The sequence below is a fragment of the Tiliqua scincoides genome, chromosome 4, assembly GCF_035046505.1.
Source record: "Tiliqua scincoides isolate rTilSci1 chromosome 4, rTilSci1.hap2, whole genome shotgun sequence".
Taxonomy (NCBI): Eukaryota; Metazoa; Chordata; class Lepidosauria; order Squamata; family Scincidae; genus Tiliqua; species Tiliqua scincoides.
In genome coordinates, this window is record NC_089824.1 from 80,325,599 (window position 1) to 80,344,546 (window position 18,948).

Below are 18,948 nucleotides of genomic sequence, written 5' to 3' on the forward strand. Positions count from 1 at the left end.
AGTCTATAGGACTGAGCTGAAAAGTTAAGATGTTTTGTTCCCAGGCCACAGAATTCTAGGTACTGGTAAGAACATAAGAACAGCCCCGCTGCATCAGGCCATAGGCCCATCTAGTCCAGCTTCCTGTATCTCACATCAGCTCACTAAATGCCCCAGGGAGCACACCAGATAACAAGAGACCTGCATCCTGGTGCCCTTCCTTGCCTCTGGCATTCTGACATAGCCAATTTCTAAAATCAGGAGGTTGCACATGCGCATCATGGCTTATAACCCGTAATGGATTTTTCCTCCAGAAACTTGTCCAGTCCCCTTTTAAAGGCATCCAGGCCAGATGCCATCACCACATCCTGCGGTTAGGAGTTCCACAGACCAACAACACGCTGAGTAAAGAAATATTTTCTTTTGTCTGTCCTAACTCTCCCAACACTCACTTTTAGTGGATGTCCCCTGGTTCTGGTGTTATGTGAGAATGTAAAGAGCATCTCTCTATCAACTTTATCCTTCCCATGCATAATTTTGTATGTCTCAATCATGTCCCCCCTCAGGCGTCTCTTTTCAAGGCTGAAGAGGCCCAAATGCCGTAGCCTTTCCTCATAAGGAAGGTGCCCCAGCCCAGTAATCATCTTAGTCACTCTCTTTTGCACCTTTTCCATTTCCACTATGTCCTTTTTGAGATGTGGTGAAAAGAACTGGACACAATACTCCAGGTGTGGTAGAAGAGGAGAGGAATTTTAACACTGTACTTGAGATGCCAAATGCTCAAGACCTGCTCTTAATAGAGTCCTACATGTTGGACAGCTCACTTATTTTGTTGTTCCCCACTTTGCGGACAAGCTTTGTAGAGCTGTGCACTTTGCACAAGAGAGGAGAGTAAAAAAAATGTGCTTTTGATTTCAAGTAAACCACTGTTGCGTGTTACATTTGTACCCAAGAAACTGTGGTTTTATTCAAACCACCGTTATTAGGTAATAAACCAAGATATATCTGGTTTTGTATTTTGATATGTTTCGTAACTATGGTTTGAACTAGACCACAGTTCCTTGGGTTCATATCTATGTTCACCTCTGGGCTACTTCAAACAGAATGCAAATCTTTACTCTCCTCTTATTCAAAAGAGGAAGAGGATTTGGAGTGTGTGAACTCACAACTCCCTGAGGCTACTTCTTATAATAAGAAACCACTGTTTTCTTTTGAATCAACACCATTCACTGTGAGACCTAGCACACTGAAAGCAGTTCTCCAACCATTTAGTGTAGCCTTTCAGGTTGGCTGTTCTCCTAGTTTGCCTGCCTACCTGAAATTGCAGCAAGTTTTACTGAACCTATAGCTCAGTTGCTGCAAGGCTTTCTTTGTTGTCTGAGGCTTGCATTTGATTGCCATAGAGCAGTGTTTCTCAGACTGTGGGTCAGGACCCACTAGGTGGGTCGCAAGCCAATTTCAGGTGGGTCCCCTTTCATTGTAATATTTTTAATATATTAGACTTGATGCTTCCATGCTATGTTACTGCATTTGGGGAAATATTATAGACCTGTACTTTTAACAAGCTACTGTGTATATTCTTTTAACAATGATAGTCAATGGGACTTACTCCTGGGTAGGTGTGGGTAGGATTGCAACCTAGATTGTTAAAAATGTTTCCTGCTTGGTGATGTCACTTCTGGTCATGATTTTACTTCTGGTGGGTCCTGTCAGATTATCATTCTAAAAAGTGTGTCCTGGTGCTAAATGTGTGAGAACCATCACCATAGAGTATAGCCCTGAAAATTATAATAATTGAAGAAATTATCGTTAATCCTGCATTGTTGCCCTTTCTTCCCACCCTTCTCTTTCTACCCATTACTTCTCTTCGATGCTTTGACAGCGACACAGAAAACAAGAACTGAGCATACAGTTAATCAATTCCTGGGGATACAGCTTGACTGGCTTTCCTTCTTGTAGCCTCAAAGGCCTGTTTGACTGTGTAAGGCTAGAAGATGAACTGAGCAACTGAGATGAACTGGGTGCCTGTTAGGAGCAGTTGCAGCTTGCCACTTGGGTGCTTGCTGGGGGACAATGACTACTTACTGTTGTCAAATAGCAAATTTTAAGGCTCTATTGACAAGCAACTTTCCACTGTTGTGTTAGTTTTATTATTAAAAAGCTAGTGAAAAGGACATGTCAGTAGGCGATTCTGTTTTCTCCTAATATGACTGGTGTTGCTTGTCTTCCACATGTTAGCAAGATAAGCTGTATAATAGAACTTAATGTATTCCTTTTTCTTCTCCCTTTGCTCTCCTCCTAGGTGTGATGTTTGTTGTATTACTTTCCGCACCCACCGGGGTTTGTTGAAGCATAATGCTGTCATTCATAAACAACTTCCAAAAGATCCATTGGGAAAGCCTTTTATTCAGAACAACCCTTCAATTCCAGCAGGCTTCCATGACTTGGGATTCACAGACTTTTCCTGTCGGAAATTTCCCCGCATTTCTCAGGTATGTATCCCTTTGATTGACCATCCATCCGCCTGCCCGCGCCTTGCCTTGCCTTCAAAGGGCACTCAAAGTGACTTACAAATGTTCTCAATTCTGGGGGGAAGGAATTCCACAGATGGGGCGCCACCAACAAGAAGGCCCTATTTCTTACCACCATCCCCCTCACCGCTACTGGTGATGGCACAGTTAAAAAGGGTCCCCTCTGATGACTTGAAAGGATGGGTTGGATTGTGTGGAAGGAGGCGGTCCCACAAATAGCCTGGACCCGAGGAGTATATCTGTTCTTTCCTGTTGAATTTGTTAAGAAGACATTACATGACTGAGAACAAAACACTTGCAATTTCAACATACTTATTCTGCCCACATCTGCATCTGGTGAGAAGAATTAGATATTAAGCAGCAGCCTGGGGACATACCTTCTTGTCTTTGTGAAAGCCTAAATTAAGGAAATGTAATTGTGACAGCCTGACAAGTGTCAGTACATATCTGTTTGTCACATCTCTCCATAGGTTTGCCACATCTCTCCATGGGTTTGCCACATTTTTCCATGAGAAAGTTTCAGATGGGATGTTCATTAGCAGAATTTTAAATGCATAATGTACTTTCAATTCCGGAATGGTAACTGTTACAATGAGAAGATATTGATTGCCATGTGAACCATCTCCACGTTCTCTCTTGGTTGATTACTTATTTATTCTGGTTATTTTCCACATTTTTATTATGCTTCCTCTAAGGAGATCAGAGCATTGTACATGGTTCCTTCCCTCCTTTTGTCCTCACAACAACCTAGTGAGATAGGGGAGACTGGGAGATATTGACTGATCCAAGGTCACACAGAAAGCTTCCTGGTGGAGCAGGTATTTGAACCTGAATCTTTCAGGTCTAAGACCAATTCCTGAACCACTTCATCATCCTGGCTTTCATGGTCCTACTTTTTACCTGAATTACTACTTACTGAGCTACTCTTGTTCTTTACCTGAATTGACTGCTGCTTTTGTTTGTGCCTGATGTAAGAGTTCAGCATAACTCAAGAGATTATGTCCTGTAGCTGGTGTCATTCTGGAGTGTGAGTTGTCTTCCTTTTCTACATAATTTTTTAAAACTCGTTTTTTTTCTTGTGGTATTTTGTAGGTCTGGTGTGAAACAAATCTGCGGAGATGCATCAGTGAATTTCACCGATACATCTGTGAGACATGCAACAAGGCATTCCCTATGCTTTCAGCTCTCAGGCTGCACACAGAAACCCACACAATGGATCAGGGAAGAGAAAAGCACACACTGCAGTCAGAGGATGCTGACCTGAAAGCTTACATGGCATCCTTGGGACTGCAGCACACCAAAGACATAAAGCCTGTTGATCAGGAGGAGCTTGTGCCAGATGAGGTCCAAGATATGCAGCTAAGAACACAGAACTGTAACCTACCTCAGGAACATGGTAGTGCTAACCAGTTGAACATGTCCCCCCTGGAGGCTGCTTCTGTGGGAGGGACTTTTTCAGTCATCCCTGCAACAAAAGAAAATATGAATCTCTTATCACTACAGCCTTTTCAGAAAGGCTTCATAATACAGCCAGATAACAGCATTGTTGTTAAACCCATTTCCACTGAGTTGGCAGACATCCAGCAGATCTTGAAGATGGCTTCTTCAGCAACCCCGCAGATCAACCTCCCGCCACTTTCCAAGGCACCTCCCCTCCCTGTGCAGTCCATATTCAAGCATATGCCTCCACTGAAACCAAAGCCCTTGGTAGCACCTCGGACAGTTGTAGCAACATCAACTCCTCCTCCATTGGTCAATACCCAGCAAGCTTCCCCTGGATGCATCAGTCCAAGCCTTCCTCCAGTGCCACCCATGATGGTCAAAGGTTCTGAAGAGTCAACTTCAGATTCTCACTTTCCTCACAGTCAGTCGGGATCCAAAACTAGTCCATCTGCTCAGGCTAGGGTGGAACCTCTGAGTCAGCATGAAATGAAAACGCAGCTGGATCAAGACAGCATCATAGAAGCCCTTTTGCCTTTGACTATGGAGACAAAAATCAAGCAAGAGGTCATGGAGAGAGACTTCAAAGCCATGTTTGCTGGGGCAGCAAACAAGAAGACACCAGCCATGAGGAAAGTCTTGTATCCATGTCGTTATTGTGACCAGGTGTTTGCATTCTCTGGGGTCTTGAGGGCTCACATCCGCTCCCACCTGGGCATCTCCCCTTACCAGTGCAACATCTGTGACTACATTGCAGCTGACAAGGCAGCGCTGATCCGGCACTTGAGGACGCACAGCGGGGAGAGGCCATACATCTGCAAAATCTGTCACTACCCTTTTACAGTGAAAGCAAACTGCGAAAGGCACCTGCGGAAAAAGCACCTCAAGATGACCAGGAAGGATATCGAGAAGAGCATTGAATATGTCACCAGTAATACAGCAGAGATGGTGGATGCCTTCTGCTCTCCAGACACAGTGTGCAAGTTCTGCGGGGAGGACCTGAAGCATTACCGTGCCCTCCGCATCCACATGAGGACGCACAGCAGCTGCCAGAAGAGGAAGCCCTTTGAGTGCAAAGAATGTGGCACTGCCTTCTCAGCCAAGCGGAACTGCATCCATCATATTCTCAAGCAGCACTTGCACATCCAAGAGAGGGAGATAGAGAGCTATATTCTGGCTGTGGACTGCACCCCTCCAGAGAGCCAGCCAGACCCTCTGCTACTGGAAGACAGTGCTTACATGGACTATAAGCCCATTGCACCTTTTCTGGAACCACAGAATGGCTTCTTAAGGGGTGCCCCCCCTCATGCATCGATCAAACTTGAATCTACAGGTAGTTTCCCTATGGATTTTGATGAACCTTTAGATTTCTCGCAAAAGAACAAAAACCTGAACTCTGTGCTGGTAAAACAGGAAAACCCCTTTGGTTCTTCTCTGTATGACTGTTCCATGGAGCCCATCGACTTGTCAATACCCAAAGCTCCAAAGAAGGACAAAGACGAGACACTGACTGAGTATAACAAGCAAGAGTATCTCGGTGGGAACAATGAAAAGCTTCAGAACTGTCAACCATCTCCTCCAGCTAATGGCAACCTGGAGAACAACAGAGCTCTCAGACATTCTCAGCCGTTGAAGGGTCCACTGCATTTGACTGTCCCAATCATTTCTCCTCTTCTGGGGAACTCGGCTATGCTGCGACCCTTGAGGCCCAAGCCACCACCTCTCTTGCCAAAGCCTCTTGTAACTAAAGAGCTGCCCCCCCTCGCCTCCATTGCACAGATAATTTCATCTGTGTCTTCTGCTCCTGCTTTGCTGAAAACAGAGGTCACAGATTCTGCTCCCAAGATAACCAGCAGCATTACTGCGTCTGAAAAGTTAGGGAGCTCCAAATCAAAAGTGACAATCACGACTGCTGTCCAGATGGATCCCAGCATTCCAGGTGACGCGACACAGAGGGCATGTAGTCCAAGTGGGTCCCAGAAATCTGCTGCTACTGGTCCTGTGAAGAAAAGAGGCCGGAAGAAAGGGGGACCGAAAAGCAAGCCAAAAGCCAGTGGCAGCGTGGACTTGGAGTCGAGTGGGGAGTTTGCTAGCATAGAGAAGATGCTGGCAACCACAGATACTAATAAGTTTAGCACATTTCTACAGTCGACAGCAGACTACAAAGAAGTAGCTGACAGAAATGGAACAAGCGAGGAAGAAAGAGAAGTGGCTGAGGACATGCTGCTGAGAGGAAACAGAAATGCCTATTCCAATGGCATTCAGAAGATCAACTGTCCTCATTGTCCTAGAGTCTTTCCTTGGGCAAGTTCCTTACAGCGGCACATGCTTACTCATACAGGTAAGAGACTTTCGTTGAGAGGCAGTCTTCATTCTATATAATGGTGCCTTTTTCTTCCTGCATGGATGTAGAGGCCAGAGGCTGGAAGTTACCCCTCTAGGACCAGTGGAAGTGCTGGAATCAGCCAGAAATGTGGCTCAATTTTATTCCATGGAAATAACAGAGAGAATTTAACTTGATGTTACCCTACATGATGAATTACTGGCTAGTAGAGTGTTCTCTTTTTTGGGAGTGGGGAACTGTCCATTAATCATGAAGCATGTGGTTACAGGTCATATTTCTGAGTAGTTCATTTATGGTGACTACCACTTGATATACAGAGGTAGTCATGCATGACTACAGGAATGAACCTTGTGCCTATGTGATCAAATCCTGGTTTGCAAGTTGAGCGCAACCCACAGTTTATCAATTCACATGTCAATAACACACTAGTGTCCTTTCCCAACCCGCAGAGGTTGAACTTACCAAAACAATTATGGCGCCCATCACATGTGTATGTGGTGAAACAAGATGGCTTCATTGACTGAAGATACAGTTTGCATGGCTTCACCCGCCAATGAAGAGAAATTATTATTTTATTTTTCACATTTTTATACCGCCCTTCCTCTAAGGAGCACAGGGCGGTGTACATGGCTACTCCCCTCCTTTTGTCCTCACAACAACCCTGTGAGGTAGGTGAGGCTGAGAGAAAGTGACAGGCCCAAGGTCACCCAGGAAGCTTCATGGTTGAGGTGGGATTTGAACCTGGATCTTCCAGTTCTAAGTCCACCTCGCAAACCACTGCACCACCCTGGATGGGGATACACTACCCTTGCTGGGGATTGTACTGACTGAGCCAAGGTACACTCTGACATTTTTATAGGAGGAATCCAAATCTCGCTGAAGGCTAAGTGTGTGGTTGAGAGGAAGCTCTCCTTCTATGTTTCCATCATAGTATTTTGGCACCTCTCTTAACTATTCATATAGTTTAGTGTATGAACCGGGCAAAGTCTTTCAAAAACAAAAGGTTTTGTATTTTTAAAATTCCATTCCCATATGAAGTACAGCATTCAACTATTCTAGGTCATGAATGCACACAGTGAGATTCCTGACCACTATATCAATGCATCATGAATTTCCTTTTTTTCTGTCTGTGCCCCAGCTCCAGGTTCCCCCTTGGCTTTTAAAATTTTTGTGCCATGGTCAATGAAGCGCAAAAGACCCCAAATCTTACTCTGTAAGTTCTGATGGATCTGATGGTATCCAGATTATGCTTGAAAGCCTGCTGAAGTCTGCTGTTGCCTGTGCTGTGGTTTCAGCTGTCAGCAGTTACACTGATGACTCATTGCTTGTGCAACACAAGGGGAGCAGGGAAGAGGATGATGAAGAGATTGTGGCACATTCCTAAAATCTGATGCTACCACAAGAAGTTATTTTCTTCAGTAATTTTCTTAGTTGTATTATGTGTATGTGTTTTTTAATTTGTAAAAAGAAGGAAAAGCCCTTCCTCCTGATAGTTGTGCCTAATGCACCCCATGATAGCGCCATCCTTTTTTTAGGTGAACTTGGATTTATTGAATAACTTGAATTATTACCACCGCCACCTGTGGTCTTCCATATCTTTTCTATCAGTGGAAAGTGACCGAAGGTACGTCAACTTGGAAATGCTCAGTCCATGAGCAACCATCAGCATCTCTCATGAGGGTTTTGTAGATAGTTTTTCAGATTTTAGAGCTGTGTTCTCCAAACTCCATTGTCACAGTATCTTTACCATCTCTGATTTGTCTCTTCTTGATGTTTCATCTCTCCTGTACCTTTTGGGTTTCAAATCTCGTAAAGTTAAACTAAACTGTCATTATACTTCTGTGTAATTGGATGGTATAGCAAGTTGTAAACAGTAGTTGACTCATTTCTAAACTATGATTCTAATCGGTGGTTGGAGAACTTTTGCTAGATAAAATGAGAATTTTCAGCTAATACCATAACAAATAAGCTTGGTGAGGATGGGACAAATCTTGCCTTGAGTGAGCACTGTGGTAACATATATAAACCTAGAAACCAAAGCAACCTGATTTCAAAATGGGGGGAGTGCTCTCACACTCGAACTACACCTTTTTAGTTTTATTACTCTGTCAAGCTTGATGCTGAAATTGACATTTTTAAAAAATTTGGTGGCATAAATTTTTTTGTCATAATTATAATTTGCTTATGACCTCTCTTAGGAACTCAGTCAGCATGATACATATAGCCACTGAGTGTATCTGCTCCCTGCCTTTGGGAGTCTGGTAGTGTGGGCCATTACCAGGGGCTTTTTTACATGCACACCAGAAAGTGTCAAATCATGGGTTTGTTATGGCATGCAGAACAGACTGGTGTGGTGTGCGGATGCACAAACATACCTCTTGTTAGCTCCAGGTGGGAAGCAGATGTGTGTGGTGGCTTCTGTCTTGCTTGGGTGTGTGAACTTGTTGGATGAATGTAAAACCATATTGGCTTGGGGTGGCATTGTTTCTTAGTCCATTCTGAGCCATTATTCTCATGGTTCAAATAGAGATACAGAACAGAGCAGTCATATTCTAAACTAGGGATGCCCAAACCCCGCCCCAGGGGCCACTTGCGGTCCTCGAGGCCTCTCAATGCAGCCCTCAGGGAGCCACCAGTCTCCAATGAGCCTCTGGCCCTGCAGAGATTTGTTGGAGCCCACACTGGCCCAACACAACTGCTCTCAGTGTGAGGGCAACTGTTTGACCTCTCGCCTGAGCTGTGGGATGAGGGCTCCCTCCACTGCTTGTTTCATGTCTGTGATGTAGTAGCGGCAGCAAAGGAAAGGCCAGCCTTGCTTTGTGCAAGGCCTTTTATAGGCCTTGAGCTATTGCAAGACCTTCATTCATTCATATAAGTTCATCTTTAATATATTCATTTATGTAAATCTATGTAAATTTATTCAATTTTTAAATGTAAATTAATTCTTTTTTTCCCTGGCCCCGTGACACAGTGTCAGAGAGATGATGTGGCCCTCCTGCCAAAAAACTTTGGACACCCCTGTTCTAAACAGTGAAGAATAAAACCTGTCATTAAATTAAAAAATTATAAGTCTTGAACTGATTTTTAAAATTTACACTATACTGAATTTAAGGTTTTTGTTGGCCTAACAAATTTTCTCAGAGCTGTTTAAAAAAAAGTTTGAAATGCAGTAATCCAATTCTGTTTAAGTAAGTGCTTTGTTAGATTTGGGGAGAGGTGGTCCCAATAGACCCTAAAGAGGTAGCACCCAATAGAGGTGATAGACTAATTTGTAGTCTCTCTCTTAATGTTAAATAGATGCGAATAATTTACCTGAATTATCTGCTCCTCTCTCCTTAGCTCAGCATAGCAGAACTGTTGTTGTTGCCAAGATGGTCTCGGGATAATAAATGTAAAATAGATACACTGACAGCGATGTTGCTGGTGCAGGTTGGTCCATGCAGGCAGATTGGGTCCGGGAAGGAGGTTAGGATACAGTGTGTGCCAGCACCACAAATCCCACCCATTCCTGGGCCTGATTCGCCTGCCCATCTCCTCCCCATTCCATCCCATCCCCTCCCCACCATCCCTCTGCTTGCTGGACTTAGGTCCAGCACACTGGTGGAGCTCTGGCCTTCCTGGTGCTGTGATTTTTTCCCCCCACCTGTCTTGGCTGTTTTGTATCCTCTCCATTTTAGCTATTTGTTGCAAAGCACTTTATGGTGTTGTGCAGGTGTGTCCTTTAGTAAGGATCAGGGTGTGATTTTTCTTAAAATTGTACTAACTTTGGCTTGTACCTGATTGTACAGCGTTCCAAGCTAGAAGTAATTTGTTGTTGGGTAGATTGAAAAGTTAGTTAGGTATTCATGATTACATTAGTCATCAACTCTGATGTCTCCCCTCAGTCCCCCAATCTGGATTAGCTACCTTCCAGTAATGTTTGAGATATAACTATCACTGTGGGGGTGACAATAAAGACTCACTTTGTTAGTCTATTTTAAAAAGCCATGTGAATCAACCCATGGATGCACAGACCTGTGCAGGAATTGTAGCCTTGGTGTATCAGCTATCTAACATGCATGCTTCTTCCAGGTCTCTTCTTGCAGTTGAACTGTCAAAGAGTTTTTAATATTTGAAGCAGGGAGCAAAGCAAAAATATAAGCGACCAAACTCAGCAGAAATAACCATGTGACTGCCACATTTAACAGATGCAATGCTGTTCAGACAACACCTGATCCTCCCTAACTTGGATTCAGATGTTAATTAGAACAGAAGCCAGTTTATGGTGGAAGACTGATGTGAGAGAAACATCCATAAAGCCAGCATTATGCTAAAGAGAAGCAGCAGAAGCCACAACCCTTGACTTTCCTTTTGCAGCTGATTCCTCCTTTTCCTCATCTGTTGTTCTTCAATCATGTAGAATCTTGTAGATCCTGTTGAGGATGTTGCATTTGTGCCATTTTTAGAGCTCATCTTTTTTTGTGTGCATTCAGTCACTCTCTTCTTGTTCCTCTAATCTTGCTGAGTGTGTCCCTTTTATTCAATGTGTTCAGAACTCATTCCTGTAGGGAGATCAGTTGGAATCCTGACCCTTTGAAGTCATCGTGTGTTTGGGTTAGGTCTCTAGTACCATAGAGGTTGTTATTGATGCTGTGCACATATGTGTAAAATGGCCAGATTCCTCCTTGTAGTAACTGATACTACTACAGCGTGTGTAGTAGTTTTGCAGCGTGTGGAGATGTTTCCAAGTTGTGCTGTTAGTAGCAGAGCAGTGTCGCATACTGCCATCAGAATCCACACTTTATTGACTATTAAAGAATTGCCACATGTGTGCAGACACTTGAACATTCTTCTTTGCAGTCTCTGTGCAGGAGTGCACATAGGATATGTACTTGCACAGAGCAACAGCTGGGAAATGTCTAGAACTAGTGAAAGTGTACTCTGAACACTATATGTTTTCAGGGCAACTGCTCTATGCAGCAGCAGGGCATCCTAAAGAGATCCTCCACAGTGTCACCAGGCGTTCCAGATCTTTGCTCGATGTGGTGTAAAGACCATTTGGCGGCTTTTTCAGCCAGCCTTATTGTGGCACTTGTAATGTGTTCCAGCCTAATCTCCCTTCTCTTTCTAAGCTTTCTCCTTGTGGTGCTGTGGTTTATTTTTTCCCCACCTGTCTTGGCTGTTTTTCTTTGGGTCCTCTCTGTTTTAGCTCTAATGGCAGTTCACACATTACATTTAACTTTGTTGACATTTCCACAAATGACTGGAGCCCTAATGTGTGGCCCTGATAAATACGTCCTGTATGGAGCAATGGTATATACAGTAAAGATGTCTCCCATAATACAGGAACAGTGTAGTACCAATAGGCCAAGTTCTCATCTGAAGGCATCTCCACATAAGTGCAATGTGTAAGCTAATCCTAAAAGCAGATGTTGCAATTTCTCAGTGCTGACTATGTGGTTACCTCTGCTTTTGTCTGGCAGCATGGGATCTCAACATCTGAAGTGCAGACTGTGTATGCACAGCTATGTAATAAGAGTAGTTCATTTTGACAATGTTGGCTTTTCTCAGCCATCCTAGTTTTCAAAAGTTGCTCTGCTTTAAGTTTAAATGATTTAACTTTTTAGTATTGTATAGAGGCAGATTCTCTGGAGGCTTGAATTTCAGAGTTTGATATTGATCCTTCCTAGTTTGATCTGATTTTATGAATTAACATCAGTTTACTGAGAAGTAAATTGCGTCAAATGGAGTTGCTACTGAGTTAAATACTCAGGATCAAGCTGTAATTTAACCAATAACCACAGGTTGCAGAAAAGTAAGCAGAAGGAATAGAAACACACACACGCTCCTATGACTCATTAGAAAGATAGATAAATATGTTTTTTTTCCCTGCTCCATTCAGGTCAGAAGCCCTTCCCCTGTCAAAAATGTGATGTCTTCTTTTCCACCAAATCTAACTGTGAACGCCACCTCTTACGCAAACACGGAGTTGCCAACTACTGTCTGAGAAGAAACGGGCTTATCCCCCAGACTAAAGAGAGTGATGCTGGAGCTCATGATAGCACAGGTAGCTCTTTTTAGGTTGTTCCAGAATTGAAGCCAAATCATGTTCCTTTTGTGTTGGGCCCCTAGATAAAACAACAAGGCTTTAATTGGCTTTCAGAGATCAGAGGGCCAAGCTAGATGATGCCGCATCATGGACTGTGAATTACAGTGCGGGGTGCTGCCATTTACCTACAAAGTGGAGGGTGGAGGCAAGGGCTTTTGATATTCTAGTATGGGTGAGCAGGAGGACTGAGCTGAGCCCTGCCTGGGCTGCTTCTTCCTCCCTCTCCCCAACTTCTCTTCAGGCACTTCTTCTGCCCAGGTTTGACTCTGTAACTTCTATCAGAGAGAGAAGCAGTTTTGGAGAAGGGAAGGGAGTGCAGATGGGGTGAGGATTCAAGAGACCCCTCACCTGCCCATGCTGGACTACAGTTCTGCCCCTCACATCCTGCTTTTATAGGAAATTGGCCCGGTCTGCATTGTTATAAATGGGTTGTGTTGCCTTAGTGTTGAGTTTGGGCGCAAGAAGGATTTGTGTTCACAAAAGAACATACTAATTGCAACCACGATAGCTGTGATTGTCATGCTTTCTGCATTGACTATGTAAGTTAGGATTGTAGATTTCAGTCATTGCAGCAATAGAGTTCTACTACTGCATACGCACTTGTAACTAATTAATAATAATAATAATAAACTTTATTTATATCCCACCCTTCTCCCTAAAGGGACCCAATTAACAAATCGTAGTTGTAGTGAGGACTAGTTTTATTAAGTATATACACACTTAAAGGCGCATATGTGTCTGCCAAATTTTTTTACCTCGTTTTGAATCTTGTTTTTTTAATAACTAAACAAAATCTGTAGAACCAAAATGAAATCAGGTAGTAATTTGATTTCCAGGGTCTGCATCGCAGTGCACTCTGGGGTGAACCTAGGAGGAGCCTCTGCACAACCCAGAATGGGGTCTTTCAGCCCTAAAAATAGCTGTGGAGGCTTTGAAACATTGTGATTTTGCCATGAAAGAGTCGGAGCTCCAATTGTTGCACCTTTTAGGGGTTTTAAAGGCATTTAAACTTGGGCACTGGTATCCACTAGCATCCATGGTAAGTCAAATCTGCAGATGCTGGATCTGCATGTACCGGGGTCCAACTGTACCTTGCTGCTGTTCAAAATTACTAAACAAGCTGATTATAATATATGTAATGCTTATTTGGAAATACAGAAAAAAATCATGTTTTTAAAAGTTTTTTTTTTAACAAAATGTGCCATTAAGGGAGGTTTTTGAGTATTTCATTGTTAAATAAGTAAATCCTTCCTTTTGTAAGAAGACAAACTTACTAAAGTGTTCCACCTAGTGGAAGCTGCTTGAGACTGGAACAGAAAAGTTTACTATTTGGAAAAAAAATTAAAAGCAGCTAAAAGTACAGTGGACACTTGAGCACTTATGAATACTTCTTACTGCTTATCTAGAAACCTGTGAAAGCAGGTAGTTAATATGGCGTGATGCAAGTAGCTTGTAGAACTTGTGAGGCAAGAACAGAGAGAGAATATAATGGAGCCCCACAGTAGCTGTGCAAGGAAATGGCCTCTTCTCGGTGTCTTGTTGGTTGACTGATATTTCTTAATAATGCTGCGATATACATTATTGACCACCTTGGCCAGCACATGTTGCTTATTTTTTGATCTTGTGAGTCTTACAAGCTAGATTTAGTAGTCAGGGAGGCCTTTTGGATCTTGCTGCCTCCTGTTGTAGTTTCTTTGTCAGGTAAATTGAAAAGATGAAAAGTGAGCCTTGGGGGAACCCAAAACAAACACTTAGAACTGAAGTCCTCCAAACTGGTATGGATGTGTTACATAACTGACTGTTATGCAAATTACCTATTCCTTTATCTCAAGCACTCATATGCAAACATTTCAGTTAGACCTGTTTTTTTCTTCTGTCTCCACCCAGTCAGGCTCTTGAACTTCAAGGTTTTAAGAAGTGAGCTGAATTCCTGCTTCCACCCCACCCTGAAAGAGTTTCTCTCTTTGCCATAATGCACAGTTTTAAGCTTTGTTTCCTAATCTGCAGTACTTTTGTAAAAGCCAAAAGCAATGTACAACTTTGAAAAAAGAAAAAAAGCACACAACCTTATTTTTAATTAAGCAAATGCATTTTCTGTGACCATAAGTGTTTACTAGATGATATGTCTGTTGGGGTAATAGTAAACAATGGCCATATATTTGTGAAGTTTCACTGAAGGATTAAGATGAAGTTTTGCTGACATAGGCAGATTTTGATGACTGTAATCTAGGCTCAAATTTCTGATGACAATAAGCTTGAAACACAAAATATCATTTGTAAGTGGATGTGGAAAACATTAAATTTTTTGGCCTAGTATCAGATTTATGTTTAAAGTTCTCTTCCTTTAGTGAGCCAACTGCAGCATTTTATTCTCATCTACCCATCAGGTAGGGTAAATAATGCTTGAAGTTAGAGACTCTCCAAAGTTACCTTATGAGCATTATAGCTGGGTGGAGATTCGAACCTACAGTTACGTCCAAATCCCCAAATCTAGCCATTGTTCCCCATTGGCTCTAGGAATTCAGTACTCAGATTGCTGGGATTTTTCCTGACAGGATGATAGCTGTGGCTGGCTAAGAGATCTTTGGGGAGTAGGGTTGGAAATGCTGCATTTTGTACCTGTTTAGTTTAAGCTGCTTAACTGTCTAGGTTATAATCAATACTGATTAAGAGAGGAACTGATAAGGACAAGGGGGAAGTTGCTCTAGTTATACAGAAATTGAGAAATTCTGGCAAATGCTGCTGTGCTAGAAAGGCAGATTCTAAATGTGTGGTTTCAAGGGAGGTCCAGATTCTTTGAATCCGAAGACAAGCTTCAAAACTCTCGTGTAGTTTTGATCCTGCTTGCCTGTCTTTTAACATGTGACATGACTGTTCTTTCTGTAAGGGAAAGGATATACCATAGCACTTCCCAAACTTACCCAGCTGGCACCACCCTTCCCCAGTACTCAGAACCTGGAAGTGAATGGCAGTGACGTGTTTTCATGTCAGATAATATCACTGCAACTCACTTCCGGGTTTGGAGGACTGCATCGACCCAACAAACACAATAAGAGGCCCTGGATGGATAGGAGGGCTTTTAAAGTGTGTGAAAACGGTGAGCGGGAGCTATGCCTGCCATGCTGAGCCTTCTGCTGCTGTTTGCAGGGTTGTGTCGCTGTCTCCTTGCTGGGCTGCGGGCATACTGTGATGCGACACCCCAAGATGTCGCAACAGTGTAGGGGCCTCTGATATTGGGTAGAACCACTCTCTCTACTGAAAACCATCAAGACTTATTTCATCAATCAGTGTTGAGTCCGCTGGCTTGCAAATGTAAAAGTCTATTATGGGTTTCAGTGCTTTTCTTTGTGCTCAGTGGATTCTTGGGCTGTTAATCCCAGCTTTTAGAGTGTAGCCCCTACCCCCTTCTGATGCAATACACTATATGGATCTGAAGTGCAAGGAATATTATGATGAAGCTGCTGTCAAGCTGCAGTGAGGAATGTATTTATTTCTAACCAACTTTGCATGTTCTCTGCCTGGATTAACATATGGATTAGTTTTTTCATTGCATATCAAGAAGAGTTTTATATAACTGGAAAGGATTGCATATTTCTACACCAGTAGAGGTGTCTGGTGCAGAAACATTGATCCCCGTGTGTGTATGCTTCTCTTTTAGGGCGCAATCCAGAGAGGAACCTGGGCCAGCGCAAGTCCCTTGCGCAGGACCCGGGAAGGTTGCAAATGATTTGTAAAGTATGTTTGCACCTCCTCACGAGCAAGGCCATGCCAGTGCACGGAGGTGGCCTCCATTGTGGCTTTCGCGGTGAGCCTTGCGTTGGCCAGCTGGGCTACTGCAAGGCTCTGGGGTGGGTGGGGAGGAGGCAGAAGGGAGGCATTCTGGGGTAGGCGGCCCTGGGAGTGGGTGGGTGGAGAGCAGGAGGTGGGGCTGGGACCAGCAGTTAGGCTAGATTCCAACCTCCGTTCCTGGGGAGTTTGGAGTGGCTTCAAGCTGCTCTGCTCTGCTCTTCTTGGACTTGTGCCTCTGGAGGTGGCACAAGTCCAAGGAGACCCATAGGAACCAGGGTGCTTTACCCAGAGGTAAGGGGAAAAGTTTCCCCTTACCTCTGGTTGAGCCACATTCGGCCCCTGTCCTGCTCTGGATATAGCACAAGCCTCTTGGCTTGCCTGTTCCAGCACAAGTTAGGATTACGCCCTTACATCTCTTAAACAAGTGTTACTGTGACCTGGAGGTGGTTCATCATGGTCTCTGTGCATATGTGTTCTGCATTTGCACAGATTCAGCCAACCTTAGTATTTCTTAAGTTTCAGCATTTTATCATTTGTGTGTTTAAAATATCTAAAGCTTGATTATTTCTGCCTGATTGAAGCATGTCTCTGACATCTCTTCTAAAGAATCTCTTGGTATAGGTTTTGTGGTTCTCATTCACAAATATGTGCTCTCTATTTCAGCCTGAAAATAACTTAAACATTGTTTTACCAGAGTTTCTAAATCCCTACAGTTATTAAGCTTTCATAAATTCAGCATTTTCAGATGTTTAGTACTTGTAATATTCAAGATGTTTTTCCTCCCCAACAACTTAAATGCTTATGAAATGTGAGAGATGATCATGGCTGCTTGGGCCATTTTATTGTAACAATAGTTGTAGTCCAAAAGCTTTTAAAGTTCAAATTTTGGACTTAAAGGATGAAAGAGAGAGAAAAGATGCCAAGTCCTGTCTATTGATAGCAAAGCGCTACCAGTTTTAAAATAGTTGCCCTGATTCAGTAGGATTGTATTGTAACAATTGTTTGTTGATTGTAATTGATTGTAAATATACAGAGCATTGTATGTTTTTCATTAGTGGTGTCACTAGGATTCGCACTCCCGGTGCGGGAGGCCTGCGCATCACCCCATGCAGTGGGCGGGGCAACGCTCCAGGTGGTGGGCGTGGTGATGTGCCATCGCCCCGCCCCCACTGGTTTTTTGGCTGTACCTTTTGTTAGAACACAGATATTTCAATGTGATTTGTTTCATTGCATTCTGCATGAAATTACACATTGATTAATATATAACATGATGGTATTATTCCTCCAAATTCTGATTTTAGTGATTTTGAAAACTTATAAGAGTCTCTCTGTCTCTCTCTCACATGCACACGCGTGCGCACGCGTCAACTTACTAACACCTTATAGCAGCAGTTCTCAAACTTTTAGCACTGGGACCCACTTTTTAGAATGACAGGCTGTCCAGGACATATTAAAGTGATGTTATGGCCAGAAGTGACATCATGAAGCAAATTAAAATAAATAATTATAAATAATTAAATTAAAATAGAAGAAATAATTAAATAAGGGGGGGGGCAGTCCTGTGCCCCCAAGTGAATCTACTCTGAAGTAAGTCCTATTGTGGTCAGTGGGGCTTACTCTCAGGAAACTGTGGGTGGGATTGCAGCCTGTGAGCCCAATCCTATGCATGTCTGCTTTGAAGTAAGTTCCATAGTGGTCAATGGGCTTACTCTCAGGAAAGTGTGGGTAGAATTGCAGCCTGTTAGCTCAAGCCTATGCATGTCTACTGAGGAGTAAGTCCCATAGTGGTCAGTGGAGCTTACTCTGTAGTCTGCCCACAATACAACCGACCAAAAAGAATCAGTGAGATTTCTAGCCCTCCCCAATGCCCAGTTTAAAGTTCTTCTATTTTAGGCATATCCATATAAAGTCCATCCCAGCTTTGCAAGTGCAAAATAGAAAACTTTCCCCTTACCATTCAAGCCTCTTTTTTTGTCCTTTTTAGTGGTGGGGGGGGGGGGGGAAAGAGGCTGCCTTCTGGAACATATGTTGAACTTCAGTTCCATCAGATCGGGACCATTCTGGTGTCCTCACATTCCCCTTTGCCTGGCCTGACAACCAGCCAAGGCTCATCTGCCTACTTGTGAGTAAATGCGACCGTGAGGCTGCTTTGCTTTCCATAGGGCTGGGAGGAAAGGACCTCCTTCTCCCTCTTGTGTTTTTGGGGGCTGCATTCATTTGATCAGGACTATTCTGATGTCCTTGGAGTCCTCTCAGCCTGCCCTGAGTCCTCTCAGTCCTTTCCTGGACTAAGGCAAGTTCGCCTACTCGTGAGTAAACGCGGCCCCGTGGCTTCATTTCAGGCTCAACAGATGCAACTGGGAGGGAGGCAGGGACTTCCTTCTCGTGTTTTGGGGGGCTGCATTCATTGGATCGGGGCCATGGTGGTGTCGTTGGATTCCTCTCAGCCTGCCCTTTCCGACAGACTACGGCAAGTACACCTATTCATGAGTAAACGTGTGATACTGCTCAGTTTCACTTTCCATAGGGCTCCATGTATTTTTTCTTTTTGGTTTTTTGGCCATAACTTTTGAACGAAAGGAGCTATTTCAATTCTGTTTTCTGCATTGCACTCTGCTGAACATTCTGCATCCAACGATGTATGGCATGACAGAGTGCCTCTGAAAGCTGCAAAGTTAGTGTGTGCTCCCCCAGGGTGTGTCACCCCCCAGCGCCGCCTGCACCCCCCACACCCCCTAGCGACGCCAGTGTTTTTTAGTCAGACTGAAAGCTTGATC

The 18,948-nt window shown here is 43.5% G+C and overlaps 1 protein-coding gene across 4 annotated transcripts in view; it reads left to right on the plus strand.

Annotated features, from left to right (window-relative positions):
* Positions 1–18,948, plus strand: part of RREB1 (ras responsive element binding protein 1) — a 141,756-nt gene that overhangs the window by 111,131 nt on the left and 11,677 nt on the right. For 3 of the 4 annotated variants that reach the window (XM_066624352.1, XM_066624351.1, XM_066624353.1), the window contains exons 10-12: positions 2,282–2,471; positions 3,603–6,291; positions 12,176–12,340. In XM_066624352.1, the coding sequence (XP_066480449.1) occupies positions 2,282–2,471; positions 3,603–6,291; positions 12,176–12,340 (3,044 nt within the window). The remainder of the gene's footprint in view (positions 1–2,281; positions 2,472–3,602; positions 6,292–12,175; positions 12,341–18,948) is intronic. The other variant, XM_066624354.1, reaches the window with a different exon arrangement.